General features: G+C 34.1%; 1 protein-coding gene across 1 annotated transcript in view; it reads left to right on the top strand.

Moving 5' to 3' along the window:
- Positions 1–9,929: 9,929 nt before the first annotated feature.
- Positions 9,930–15,030, top strand: part of LOC131182132 (uncharacterized) — an 8,535-nt gene continuing 3,434 nt past the window's right edge. The window contains exon 1 of the mRNA XM_058150780.1: positions 9,930–10,154. Coding sequence (XP_058006763.1) covers positions 9,930–10,154 — 225 coding nt within the window. The remainder of the gene's footprint in view (positions 10,155–15,030) is intronic.

Here is a 15,030-nt window from a genome sequence, read left to right on the forward strand (position 1 = left end):
CCAGCCTGATGACCTAGTTCCCTCGGCTGGTTTCGTCAAAACTACAAACTTGTAGATCTATGTCTTATTGCATGTGGGGAAAAATTTTAGGTAATTCTGAGTAATGTAGTCCAAGTTATGGTCATTTTACTATTGCTGGTCAGAATGTACCAAAATTGGTCACTTTAGGTCATTTTAGGTTCGGCCAGTTTTTGGACCCGAACTTGTGCAAGCTATTTGACTTACTTATGGTCATTTCTGGGCTGTGGCATCTTCATAAGACTTGTAGATATATGTCTCAACTATTCATGGTAAAAATTCAGGTAAATTGGACCTGTTTTGAGTGAGTTATGGCCAAAAAACTAACTGCTGCCCAAATGGTCAATTTTCAGGCTTTAAGTGCACTAATCCGGATTTGGTCATTTTTCAAGTTACCTTACAAGCAGAATTTTGGTAAGCTTCCTTCATGAAAGTTGGCACATTTTGTGCCTAATTTCACCTCCAATTTTTTTCATACCAATTGGAGCCACACACTTAAAGTTCTAAGCCAAAATGCACACTGCCCTATTGCACATTGTCCATCACTCATCAAGGATACATTTAACACCTACCAAATTACACATTCATGCCATTTCTATTTTGTACCATAACCTAAACTCATTTCACAACATATTTTTGGTTACTTTGGCAGCTTATAACCACACTCAATATGCACCTTATAGTTCAGAAGTTTTCAAGTTCAAATTACAAACAATTCAATCACTTAACCTAGCTCATTTACATGTCCAATCTCACACCATCATACATATACACAAGCTGCCATAGCTAGTACTACAATTCAACATTAATATTCCATAAACCAAACCATGAAATAACATTTTTATGGTTTACCATTCGAGCTGCCGATTCATACATCACTCTTCATTAATTTCTAAGCTTCCAAATTCAAGTACACATTCACATATACTTAGTATACATCACCCAAATTAATTCCTACGCACATAAACACTTAATCAACCCTTTAATCTACCATTTACAAGCAAGAATAAACTACCCTTGAGGAGTTTCCATGGCTGCTAAAAATACACATCTCCCTTCAAACATCAAACCTCAAAAATCTCTCCACAATTAAAGTACCCATAACATCCACACAATCTTTAATGAAGCAAGCATCAAAAACACCTACTTACCACTTTGGAAAATCTTCAAAACCTCACCAAAACTTGATCTTCTTGCTACCTATCTACTGCCCATGGTGTGAGGATTAACTTTAATGAAGACAACTTGTGAAGATCATGGCTTGAAGGTGGTGCTTTGTCCTTGCATGGTGGACGCCATGGGTGTTTCCATGGAAGAAAGATTTTGGCTGGAATTTTGAGAGGTGAGGAAGAAGATGATCTGCTGTCCAAATGAAGAGGTAGTGGTCCACTTAGGTGAGTGAGTGGAGCACTAAGTGAGGTTTAACATTTGTTTAATATTAATTTCCAAATTCCCACATTTAATTCCCTATTTTTGCTATTTACATTAGGTACCACCAATTTAATTTTTTATGACATTTTTCAAGTGTAATATCATTTATTTTTAATGGACAATTAGGTCAAAAGATAACTCGGGGTGTCAAATGACTACAATGCCTGCTCAAGTTACATTCCCGATTTTTCAAGAACACCTGTTTCATTCGCTTTTTCGATTTCTCACTTTTCTTTGTACTAATTAATTAATTTTTCTTTGATATTTCTAATGGTATTTATACTTCAATAGACATTTATTTAAGTCCTAAAAATATTTTCCAGGGTTCCCCGAGGTCCAGAGCTAGTCAACGGTCCACGCCGTAACTTTCCAGTGCGGTCACCTATCGCTATGGTTCTCATTGCTTAACTTGGTTACATTTCATTGCTATTATTTTTCTTTATTTTTCTTGTCTTTTCTTTTCTTGTATTTCATTATTCTATGTCTCCTCACTAATATTTAAATATAGTTCTAGGCATTCTAGCTGTCCGGACAAACACTGGTCACCGGAGCATTAGAATGCACTACCGAACATATGGCTGTTACATAATGAGTACTCATCCATACTTATCTCAGACTAGCAAGTCAAAAAGGGAGAAATATAGTCATACTCACCCCATAAATGGAGAAGGAACATAGTGATATTGCCATGCCAAGTGTGAATCAAAAACAATTTCAAATCACAATATTTAAGTATTTCATACGAACCACTAATCGCATTTATCTCAAAATTTCCATTTACAAAGTAGGCAACACAATAATTTCCAAAGCCAAAACAATCAAAAATTATTCATAACTCATTTCTCTAAATAAATTTTCTAGTAAAAGCAGTGAATATAAAAAGTATTATGCATAGACTTGTTTTGAGTTGCCTCTAGGCATTGACTTAATGTTCGTTATGCTTTTCAATATCCTTTTCAACTGAAAAATGCAATTTAAAGTCTTTCAATACTCAGTTAAATTATTTCTAATAATAAAATCCAATATCTAAATTTTCTTAGTACTATTCCCTTCAATTCATTTCATTAGTCAACCTATAATGTTGACCTTTGATGCACTCTAAGTGAGTCAATTTTAATGTTCCCAATTTATCACATTTTATAGTCTCTAAGTGTTGGTATATGTTATTAATTCCATTTTAAAGCTTATTGCATTTTATTGCCATTTTCCAAATTTTATATGCTAGATTGCTCTAGCTATATGCTAGATTCCTTGGTTTTTATGGTCAAAAGAGCAAAATTTTAGATTTATGTCTTAGTGACATTTTGGCACTAATTTCATGTCATTTGGAGTTTTCTGGACCAAGTTATGGTCATTTTACTATTGCTGGTCAAATTGCCTTTTTATTGTGAACTTAGGTCATTTTTAGGTCATTTCCAATTCTGGCAGGTTTTATACCTGAACTTGTGCAAGCATTTTAACTTACTTATGGTCAGTTCTGGGTTTGGTTGTCTCTACAAAAGATATAGCCCTATGTCTAAGCTTTCCAACGGTATAAATTTCAGGTCATTGGGACCTGTTTTGAGTGAGTTATGACCAAAAGACTGACTACTGTTCAAATGGTCAATTTCTGGGTTACCAAGTTAGCAATTCCGGATTAGGTCAGTTTTAGTGTCACTTTCTAGATGGAATTTTGGTATGCTTTCAACATGAAAGTTGGCATATTTTGTGCTAAGTTTCACCTTCAATTGGTCTCATACAAATTGGGGTCACACATTTAGGGTTATAGGCTAAAATGCATACTGCCCTTTACACTTTCCTCAAACTCCAATCACACATACATTCAACTTGCTAAATTTAAACTTTTCCTGATTTGGCATGGTACCAAATCCATTCCTCACTTCACATTATAACTAATTTGGGAAGATTACAATTATATTTAATACACTAAGTATAATCCTAAATCACAAAGTTCCATTATAACAATGTATACACCTAACACTCCTAAATATTACATATAACTTCCACCACCAAATTACATATATATATTCATCAATTCTTACTACCACACTTCATCAAATAATCTTCATGAATTCAGGCATTTTTCTACAAGTCATAAGGCTGCCAAATTGCTCCAAATTGCCAAAGTTTCCCATAATTTCTTCAACTTTAATTTCAATGCACAATCACCACATACACATGGAAATAACTTACTAGGACATTAAATCACCTTAATCAACATGAATTCCCAAAAAATATATGTAAGAATAATTCATTAACCATGAGATTCCATGGCTGCCCAAAATTGGATATATCAATAACTCCTCAAAACTTTAAAATTTCTTCACCAAATCACTTATCTCAAACTAAACATAAACTTTACTTAAGAAAGGAAGGATTTTGGATATTACCTCTTTTGGAGCTTGCTCAAATCTTCACCAAAACTCTTCTTTCTTGTTCCCAATATGTTTGCCAAGATGTATAAACAAACTTTAGTGAAGGAAGATTGAAAAATGGTGGCTTAAACCATGAGAGAGAGAGCTTAAGGTGAGGACGACCATGGAGGTTTTGAATGGGAAATGGAATTCAGCCAAAGTGAAAAATGATGGAGAAGAAGATGGTGAGTGGCTATACACCTGTCCATTTGTTGTTTAAACACCCCTAAGTGCTCAACTAAATCCATTTAAATCTTATTATAATCCAAAGTTTTCACAATTGCATTTAATCCCCCTATTTTCCTAATTTCCTTTTATTTATTCTATATATTTGACTTCTAAAAATGATGAAGAAGAAGATGGTGAGTGGCTATACACCTATCCATTTGTTATTTAAACACCCCTTAGTGCTCCACTAAATCCATTTAAATCTCATTATAATCCAAAGTTTTCGCAATTGCATTTAATCCCCCCATTTTCCTAATTTCCTTTTATTTATTCTATATATTTGACTTCGAATTTTTATGGCATTTTAAAAATTTAACACTACTAATTTTTCATGGACATTTAGGCCAAAAGTCACTCTAGGTGTCAATTGACCAAAATGCCCCTCCTTGAGTTGTACTCCCGATTTTTCGGTAACACCGATTTTTGTTGGTTTCTCGATTTTTTATTTTTTTTTTACTAATTAATTAATTTTTCGTTGATATTTCTAATGTCATTTATACCTCAATAGATATTTATTTAATTCTTAAAAATATTTCATAGGGTTCCCTGCGTTCCAGGGCTAGTCAACGGTCCTTGCCGCAACTTCCCAGTGCGGTCACCCATCGCTGCAGTTTTGGGCTCGTTTAACTTAATCACATTTCATTTCTCTTATTTTTCCTTTGCTTTTCTTGTATTTTCCTCTATTGTATTTTATTATCTTATTTCTCCTCACTAACATTTAAGTATAGTTCCAGGCATTCTAGCTGTCCGGACAGACATTGGTCACCGGAACAGTAGAACGCACTACCGAATATAGGGGTGTTACAGGTCTGGTTATTACTCCAGTTCCTGTAGGACTTTGTGAAATTTTTAAATTAAGCCTTAATTGAAGTATTATTGTGAGTTAATAAGTCAAGAAAATGAAGAGAAACAAGTTTAAATAAGTATATCAAAAACCAAAGCCAAGAACTTATCGGGTGTTATGGCAAAGGTAAACAGAAATCTGGTAAGAGTAAAATTTGGACAATAAAATTTAGAAGTCCAACATTAAAAATAAATGAAAATTATGAAGTTAATAAAGTGGGATTAATTTAATTAATTAATATTATGAAAATTAAACATAATTATATAAATAGTCAAACCAAATTATTAGAAATTTCTAACTATTTACAAGATTGCCATTTCCTTATATTATATTTACAACTATGCCATTAGGGTTTAAATTAATATAAATATCAAAGAAAGATGACAAAAAAATTTCATCTTCATCTTCTTCTTCTTTATGCCGTCCCACTCTCTCTCCCAATCCACCATTGAAGCATGATACCAAGCTTTGTCACCTTTAAATTCTCCCATAATTTTCATAGAAATTTAGAGAAAATCAAGCATAAAGCCCTAATTTGAAGAAAGCAAGCAAGAATTCAAGGAAATTTGGAAGATTAGAGAAACAAGGAATTTTGATTTGGGGAGACCAAGAAGGAGAATCAAGTTGTTGGTGAATTGAAGGTGGTTTGAAAGTGCTTAGGACTTATAAACCAAGGTTAGTGCTAGTAAATCTCCTAAACTTTCAAAACTTTTGCCATTAAGTTAGGGTTTTTGTATAATTAGGATTTTCTTGGTATAATGCCGATTTAATACTATTATGGTTGTGTTATGACTATTTGATGTGTATTGATTGTGAAACAATAATGATTTGTTAAAGAAATGAAATGAAATTGGTAAGGGACATTATGGGTTAATTTGGACAGCATGAGTTCAGAGGAGTTAAATGCTCATAATTTGAGCTACATAACTCCAATTGATGTGAAACCAATAGAAAATTAAAGCTAAGACACTATACTAAAACTTTCGTGAAGACCAATTACCCAAATTCTATGAGTATATGCTTGAAATAATTGTTAGAATTTCAGTCACTAAACCTAAAACCTAGATGTAGGGTACCCTGAATAGTGCGGATTAAAAGGGTATAACTTACCCCAGGAAACTCCAAATGCTATGATTCTTAATTTGTTGAAAAGCCAAGACATAAAGGAATAACTTTCCTGAAGAATAAAATGTCAACTTCAAAGTGTAACTTGTTGAAATTTGGCCATCAAGAACTGCCCAGAAACTGTCTTGCAACTAGTTTAGTAGTGCCTCTGAACTTGTCTTATTTAATTGAACATAACTCGTTGCATATAAGTCCAAATGAGGTAAATTTACATAGTTTGAAAGCTAAGACATATAGGAATAATTTTCATAAGGAATACTTGACCTGAAACTGACTAGAAGATATCTGAATTAGGACTGGAATCTGGAAATGCAAATTCTGGAATCCTAAAAAATGACCAAATGAATAGTATGCACTAAATTGAGTATAACTCACTCTACAAACTCCAAATTGAGTAATTCTTAAGCCTGTGTAATCCTAAGACACAGGATAACAATTCATATGAAGACTATAATGCTAAAATATGGCTGTAACATGTTCAAGTTGGCTTGACAAAGTGAGTCTAGAAATCTGCCTAGATTCTAGAAGTGACCTGAAAATCTGAGATTTGGTCACTTGAACAGTTTTGGCAAAATGGCCATAACTCAAACTACACAAATGAAAATTAAATGATTTGAAAGCCAAAATAAATATAAGACATAGATCTATAATTCTCATGAGGGAGATATGGCCTAATTCCTACTGTACCTTAGTCAAATTTATTAAGGAAGTTAAGGTACAAAAAACTGGAATGTATAAAAGATGAACCAAGTGAGCTTAGACAATGGTATAGATTGATAAATGGGCATGTTATTAGCCAGAGCCACCGAGTGGTCATACAAGAATAAAAATTAGTATTATACCAGCCAGACCTACTGAGTGGTCAGTGCCAAGAATGAAGGTCAGTGTTACACATGTCAGAGCCACCGAGTAGTTAGTACTGAAAATGTAAGCTTGTGTTAACCTGACTAGATCCACTGAGTGGTTGTGTCATGGAGCCCATTATCCAACCTGTATACCGTCTGTCATCAATTTCTATGAGTACTGGAGGAAAATTTCTAATTGTGATCATAAAGAAAGTGGTTTCAAATCAAATATGATGAAGTGAAATTAATCTCATTAAGTGGTAGGATTAATAAGTATAAAGTTATTGATTTATTTTCATGTCATGATGTTATAAATTCTATATTCTTTTAAAATGATACATGAATCGTTAAAAGTACATTTTTCCTCATTCTCTACAAGCATGAAAACTATTTTTATTCATATATAGTACTTTTATTATATAGTGCACCACTAAGTAGAAATGCTTAGCGCAATGGTTTCTCCTGGCACAGGTTTAGAAGATAAGAATTAGTAGGCTTGGACAGAAACTTTTGGCACAGATCTACAGTAAAATTCATTGTCACCTCAGTACATAATTTTGGTAGATACCAGCTGCTCCACAGAAATGCATGCTCATGATGTATAAAAATTAAATATAAAGTTTGTAATTTTAAATATTTGCGATGTACAGTAAATATGTATAGTTTGTAAATGATTGTAATGAAAAAAATTTATGTATGGAAATGGATGAGAATTGAGAATATGTATTGGGATGCTAAAATTATTGTGAATATGAGGTTATGTGATATGAATATTGGAGCAGGTCAAATCTTTAATAGGTCAAATGTTAATAATACGGGGAAACTCTTGAAATTTCCATTTAAAAATTTCCTTAATTAAATTATGATGAAATAAAAATTGATCATAAGTGGAAAAAGATAGAATTAAATGCTTTGGCACAAGATGTGACATTCTTTTGCTCGACTACACTGTAGATTGAGTAAGGGGGTTTTACATTTAGTAGTATCAGAGCACGGTTTAGGTGTTTCTAGACCTAAATAACAAGTTATAACATATGTGTGTGAGCATGCATTGCATCTACTAAGGTTGAGGTGACACTAATGCATCTACTTTCCTATCTATTTTAGGTTAGTAGAATGGACTCGAACTCGGGGCTATTGAAGAGGAGTCGAAGTCATGCCCTGTGAGCCGAATTAGGGGTGTTGGAGAATCTGCAAGACCAGAGCTACTAAGCACCGAGAAACCTCAAGAAGAGTTCTTCCAGCAGATGGTTGATCTGCTTAGGCAAGTAACAGGAAACCCGAGGCAGCCTGTACAGATATTACCACTGGAAAAGCTTCAAAAATATGGGGCTGTAGATTTCAGAGGAAAAAGAAAAGATGATCCTCGCAGTAATATTAGCTAGAGAGGAGTGAGATAATTCTCCAAGAGTTACATTGCACATCAACGTAAAGCTTGGAATGTGCACTCACTACTGTAAAGATGCTTATCAGTGGTGGAGTACAGTGATCAATATAGTACCGCCAGCTAAGGTAACTTAGGAATTTTTTCTAGTGAAGTTCAGAAAGAAGTATATCAGTGGCACTTATTTGGAAGGCAAAAGGAGAGAATTTATTACTCTAAGGCAGAGGCAGTTAACAGTGGCATAATATAAGCAAGAGTTTATTAGGCTGAGTAAATACACTAAGGAGATCATCCCCATTGAAGCAGAAAGATGCAGGAGATTTGAAGAAAGCCTCAATGACTATATTAGACTTCATGTTATGGCCCTATAGTATACAGACTTCACTCAACTAGTGGCAGCAGCTATAAATGTGGAGAGAGTTCGAGCAAGTGAGCAAAATAGGAGGGGTGAACAGCAGAATAGAGGCTTTGGCTAGTCTAGCTCCACATTCATAGCTAGTAAAAGGCACATAGGGCAATCTAGTCAAGCACCGACTCAGAAGCTAGGACAGGGATCTAGGTTCACATTTAGAAGAGGCCAACCGACAGACGCTGGCTAGTATGCCAGGACTAGCAGTAAGAGGTCCCATCCCAGCAGTATGCACACAATGTGGGAGGAGGTGGATAAAGTTCCTAAAAGACTATGATTGTATTATTAATTACCACCTTAGAAAGATGAATGTAGTAGCAGATGCTCTAAGTAGAAAGTCCATAGCAGCTTTGAGATCTTTGAATGCTCATTTGACTTTAAAACGAGATGGAGCTATCATAGCTGAATTGCAAGTTAAGCCCAGTCTACTACAGCAAGTGCAAGAAGCTCAGAAACAGGATGAGAAGCTAACAACCATTGTAAGGCAAATGTAAGAGGGGAAGGAGAATGAATATGAGATTAAGGGAGAAGGGTATTTGTATTATAAAGGAAGAATATGTGTACCTGATGATAAGGGAATTAATAAGAGCATCCTTAAAGAAGCACACAACAGTTTTCATGCTATGAATCCCGGAAGCACAAAGATGTATTAGGATTTGGAAATTCATTAATGGTGGTCTGGTATGAAGAAAGATATTGTAGATTATGTTGCCAAATCCCAGATATGTCAACAACTAAAGGCAGAGCATTAAGTTCCATTAGGATTATTGCAACCAATATCAATACCATAGTGGAAATGGGATCACATTACCATGGATTTTGTTATTGGTCTCCGTCTTACACAGAAGAAGCATGATACTGTATGGGTGATCGTTGATAGATTGACTAAATCTGCCCATTTTCTACCTGTTAAAACCGACTACTCATTAGAGAGATTAGCTGAAATGTAAATTAATGAAATAGTTCAGTTACATGGAGTACCTATATTGATAATTTTTTATAGAGATCCGCATTTTACCTTGCAATGTTAGAAGAAGTTGCAAGAAGCTTTAGGCACTCAGTTGCACTTTAGTATAGCTTTCCACCCTCAAACAGATGGCCAATGTAAAGGGTGATTCAAATACTTGAAGATATGCTCAGAAGTTGCATTATTGATTTTAAAGAAAGTTGGAACAAATATCTTTCACTAATGAAATTTGCCTACAACAATAGTTATTAATCAAGCATAAAGATGGCACCATATGAAGCTTTGTATGGAAGAAAATGCAAAACACCTTTGTGTTGGACTAAACTTGGTAAGGATAAACTGGTAGGCTCGGATTTGGTGAGAGAAACTGAGGAGATAATGAAGCTCATCAAAGATACTTTGAAAGCTACCTCAGATAGACAGAAGTCTTATGCAGATTTAAAGAGGAAAGATATTGAGTATGAGGTTGGCGATAAAGTTTTTCTAAAGGTATCACCAAGGAAGAAAGTCTTCAGATTTGGAAAGTGAAGGAGCAGTACATGAAAACACAAGTTTATATCATTGAATTCAAAAATTTTTACCTAGGATCACATGCATCATGCAAGATTCATTTTTATCTATTTGATTTCAATGATAAACAGCATATTAAAACTCTTTTAATATGTTTTGGATCTAGATTTGCCATTTAAGATTTTAGAATTAATCAGATTAATTCATTAGAACCCTAGATTAGATCAAGAACAAGTGCATTAACCTTTTGATGCACTGCAATGTGTTTGGCACCTTCGGTATACAACTTAGGACACCAGATGTTATCCCTCGAGCTTGTCCACTCTAAGATCACCTATGGCAACCCTTGATCACCTATGAATTAGAAAATCAAGTTTTGCCTTTTGAGAGATTACAGATGTAAACAGGACACTAGAAATAATTTATAGTATTTTTAATTCAAGAGATTGTTGTCTAATCTCTTTGAATTGATGAGAGATGAAGAAGAAGAGAAGGGAGAGGAGCCAAGGGTGGTGGCACCTTTTTGAGAATGAGCAGATTATTGTTTTTTTTTTTTTTTTCATAACAACACATTATATAGCTAGGTCACCACTTAAAACCCTTGCTACATGTCACCTTTTTATTAGCTCTAGGTTTAATTGACCCAATCATATTGTGCCAAGTGTCAAACCTATATTTAATCTTGACTTTGATCATCTTATATGACTAAAAGACATATGGCAAGCTTATGTGTAGTGCCATGTGTCACCATCTCATGGTGCCACATGTCACCCTATGAAATGACTAAAATACCCCTGTGTCTTAATTTTGAGTTCTCAACCCAAAATAATTATTTCTCTTCTTCTAATCATTTTATATCAAATATAAATTAATTAATTAATTTTTCATTAATTAAATTTATATTTAAACACTTTAAATATAAATTTAACTTATACTATACATCCAATAACGTAGATTTGATTTCAAGCCATGCTAAGGAATTTACAATCTAATTGCAAACCAAACCTATTTAATTAATCAATTAAACTCTTTAATTAATTAATTAATTAATATTTAATTTGGTGATTACTTGTGTATGTGTGTGACTTACTAGGCTCATTACTAATTGGCAATGAGACATGATATCAACTCTTAATATCATCAGAACTCTTTCTTATCATAAATGATTTCTCTAAATCATTTTATGCACCTCATAGAACATGGTTAACACCTAGCATAGTATGCCATGGGCACCCAATCAGTAATAAGGTTTACCTTAAATGAACCTATAATCATATGTTACCATGCATTAGAATCTCTCTGTTATAAAATCTCAATTCGAGCTGGAGTCATGGTTTTTGTCAAACCCCATTTGCTATGAATATTATGTTCTTTTTTAATTCTAGTTCTTGATTAAAAAGATTTTCTCATTAGAAACCCTTTTCTGATTGAATCTATCTGTCCTGGCCAGGAACTTGAAACATCAAGAACAATTAAATGAACATAGGATTTTTGTAACACCCCTATTTGCATTGCCTGGCATATGTTATCGTCTGGACCTAGACGGTCCGCATAATTAAAAGCATTAGAACTATGTTTAAGCCACTTAGAAAAGCCATGATCGAAAATAAATAGTGATTACCAGATAGAAAAGTAAAAATAAGAAAAACAGAACATAAAAGGTTAAATGAGCCGAGAGTCACAAATGATGGGCAATCTTCTGAAGGATCATGAGGTCAATTTAAACATGAATTTCTAACCGTAAAATGTGATGCTGTGGTCCTTAGGACTATTGCGAATACACTGGAAAAGAAAAAAAATCATAAAAAAGAATTGTTAAGCCAGTCAAATAATTAGGTCAGGGATCCGGAAGAAATATCGAATAACTTGCAAACCGGATTAAACCGGCGAGGGGCGATTTGGTCAATTCACCCCTAGAGCTGACTCCTGACCGAACTGTCAAATAAAATAGGAGAAAAAATTTTTCAAAATCGGAAATTAAATTAAAGAACTAATAAAAAATAAATACAAAAGAAAATAAAAAAAGAAAAAGTTTATGACATCACCCTCCATGACATCATGGATGACCTCATAAATAATTATCAAATTAATGAATTAATTTGACTAAGTCAATTTATGATAAATAAACATAAAATAACAAAATAAAAGAAAATTTATTTTGGTCTTCTTCTTCCTAGGTTGCCAACCCACTTTTCTCCCCCAAAGCTCCCTCACTTCATCCTCCATTAAAGCTCATTTTGAGCTTCAAGAAACCCTAAATCCAACTATTGAAACCTTATTTTCCATCTTTAAATCTTGTAGTTAAACCTGATAAGGAATTGACAACAAAAAGAAGAAGAAATTAAGAAGTTTGGAGAGGTGAAAATTTTGCTCACTTAAGGTTAGTGTTTTAACTTTCAATTTTCTATTTAAATGCATGTTTCGCTACTTAAATTAACTTAGAAATTAAAGAAAAGAAGCAAAAACAATAGTTGAGGGACCAAATATGAATTTCAGCCAGCTAGGGTTTAGGTTTGAAATGAATGAATTTGGTAGATTTGAATGATTATTTGAGGTGAATGAGGTATATAGACATTAGAGTTACACTTTGATTGTTTTGAATTATACAAATGTGTAACTAGGGTTAAGCATGTGAAAATTTAAGAAAATGGTTGAGAATTGGTCAAATGATGTGTTTGACCTTGCTTGAGTTGAGGAATGGTCATGTATGACTAATTGATGTGTGTAGGAAGTGTTAGAATTAGGTTTAAATTCGGATTGCTTATGGTCATTCTACAGGCAGCATGACCAAGGTCCCTTTCAGGGACCAAAATTAAAAATTGACAAACCAAATTGGTGTGAGGCCAATTGGCAATGAAACTAGACACAAAATGGCACATTTTCCATTCAGGGATCCTGTAACACCCTCCCGGTAGCAACTCCGTACATTCTATCGCTTCTGACTAGTGCCTGCCTGCATACCTAGAACGCCCAAAAAATATTTAAACTAAAGTGAGGAACCATAATTAATTCAAATATTAATAAGAAAAATTTAGTAAAAATTTTAAAAATAAAATACAACCAAGTTAAATGAGCCGGTGCCCTAGCGATGGGTAACCTAGTGAGAAATTGCGGTTCTCGCAACTAGAAGCCCTACACCCGGGGGAAAAATTATAAAATAATTATTGGGACTCCAAAGAAGGGTTATTGAGGTTCTTATGACATTAGAATGCCAAGGAAATGCTTAGAAAATTTTTCAATCGACATGCATAATTTTGGCCCGTTAAGTCAAACGGAGGGCATTTTGGTCATTTCGCCTTCTGAGGCGATTTTTGGCCGACTTGTCCAGTTAAGTAAATAATTATTATGACATAAAATGTGAATAAATATTACTAAAAATTGAATTGAAAATGAGTAGAAAAGAAAAGAAAAAAAATGAATTAAATGGGAATTTATGACATCACATGATGTCATTAGTGTGCCTTCACCCAATTACATGGTGACACATGGCATAAACTAAGTTAAAAGAGCCCAAATGGGCTGGAAAACAAAGAGGAAAATTCCAGCAACCATTTTCTTCCCAAACCAACGGGAATATTAGAGAAAGAGAAAGGGAAAGAGAAGAGAAACCTCCATGGGAGCTTAGGAAAGCTTGAGATAACCCATTAAACCTCCTTGAAACTCATCTTGGTCTTCACAAAAAATTATTTCGACACTTTGGGAAAGCTAAATACAGCAAAAGGAAGAAGAAAGGAGGAGCTTTGATAAGTTTGAAATTCATTCCATAAGAGGTTAGTGACCTAAACCTTAAATTTCATTTCAATTTCATGTTTAAGAACTATATAGGTGATTAAATGACAAAGAAATTTGATGAAAGACATTGGTATGCTAACCCTAAATTTTGGCAGCCATGGTTAAGGTAATAGGGTGAAAACTTTTGGGAAGCTAATATGCAAGTATGGCTGCCCTTAAAGTGTGACTTATAGGTGAATTGATAAATTCAATGATTATGCATGGTTTTGAATTGTTGAGTTAGGTTTAGGTTGAAGAATGAGATTTGATCTTGTGATGATGGAAGTAGGTTTTAATGGTCAATTAGTGACCATTTGGTTTGGTTTGAATCAGAAATGAAGTGAATTGGGTTGTGGGATTTGAGGTTGATGTGGCTGCCTAGTGAGAGCAGTAGGTGTGGCTGTGAGTCCAGCCTGTTTGGACAGCCATAACTTGGGCTGTGTAGGTTCAATTGGTGTTTGGCCAATTGGACATGAAACTAGACACATAATGGCACAATTTTGGTGAAGAAACCATGCCCAAAAGACCAAAGCAAGTAGACCAAAAACTTGCCCCAATCCGGATGTCTTGCCACCAGATTCTGCAGAATGACCAAATGAACAGTGATTGTTCATTTGGCCATACCTCATTGTAGAATGGCCCAATTGACCTGAAAATTTTACAGCAACAAGTTAAGATATAGACCAACAACTTTCGTGATGAAACCTACCCCAAATTATGACCAGAACCTATCCAACAAGGCAGTTTCTGTCACTATTCACTGCAATCAGATATGGTCAGCTCAAATTTTTCAATCCAGCCAGTTGTGGTTTTTGGACCATAACTTGAGCTACAAAACTCCAAATGGAGTGATTCAAAAAATGAAATTCAACTAGACAAAATAAGAAACAATTTTCATGTTTATCATTTTCTCAAATTCCCACTGAAACAGTAACTAATGGAACAGTAAAGTTAGGGTATAAAAACTGAAAATTCTGCTCTATTAGTTTTAAGCTTAGAAATGGTATTGGTGATTAATGTCAACAAGTTTTGAATGCACAATGTGGTATGTTGGGAGTGTTAAAACTAATGTACCTATTTTCTA

Source organism: Hevea brasiliensis, chromosome 8 (genome assembly GCF_030052815.1).
Source record: "Hevea brasiliensis isolate MT/VB/25A 57/8 chromosome 8, ASM3005281v1, whole genome shotgun sequence".
In the NCBI taxonomy this organism is placed as follows: domain Eukaryota; kingdom Viridiplantae; phylum Streptophyta; class Magnoliopsida; order Malpighiales; family Euphorbiaceae; genus Hevea; species Hevea brasiliensis.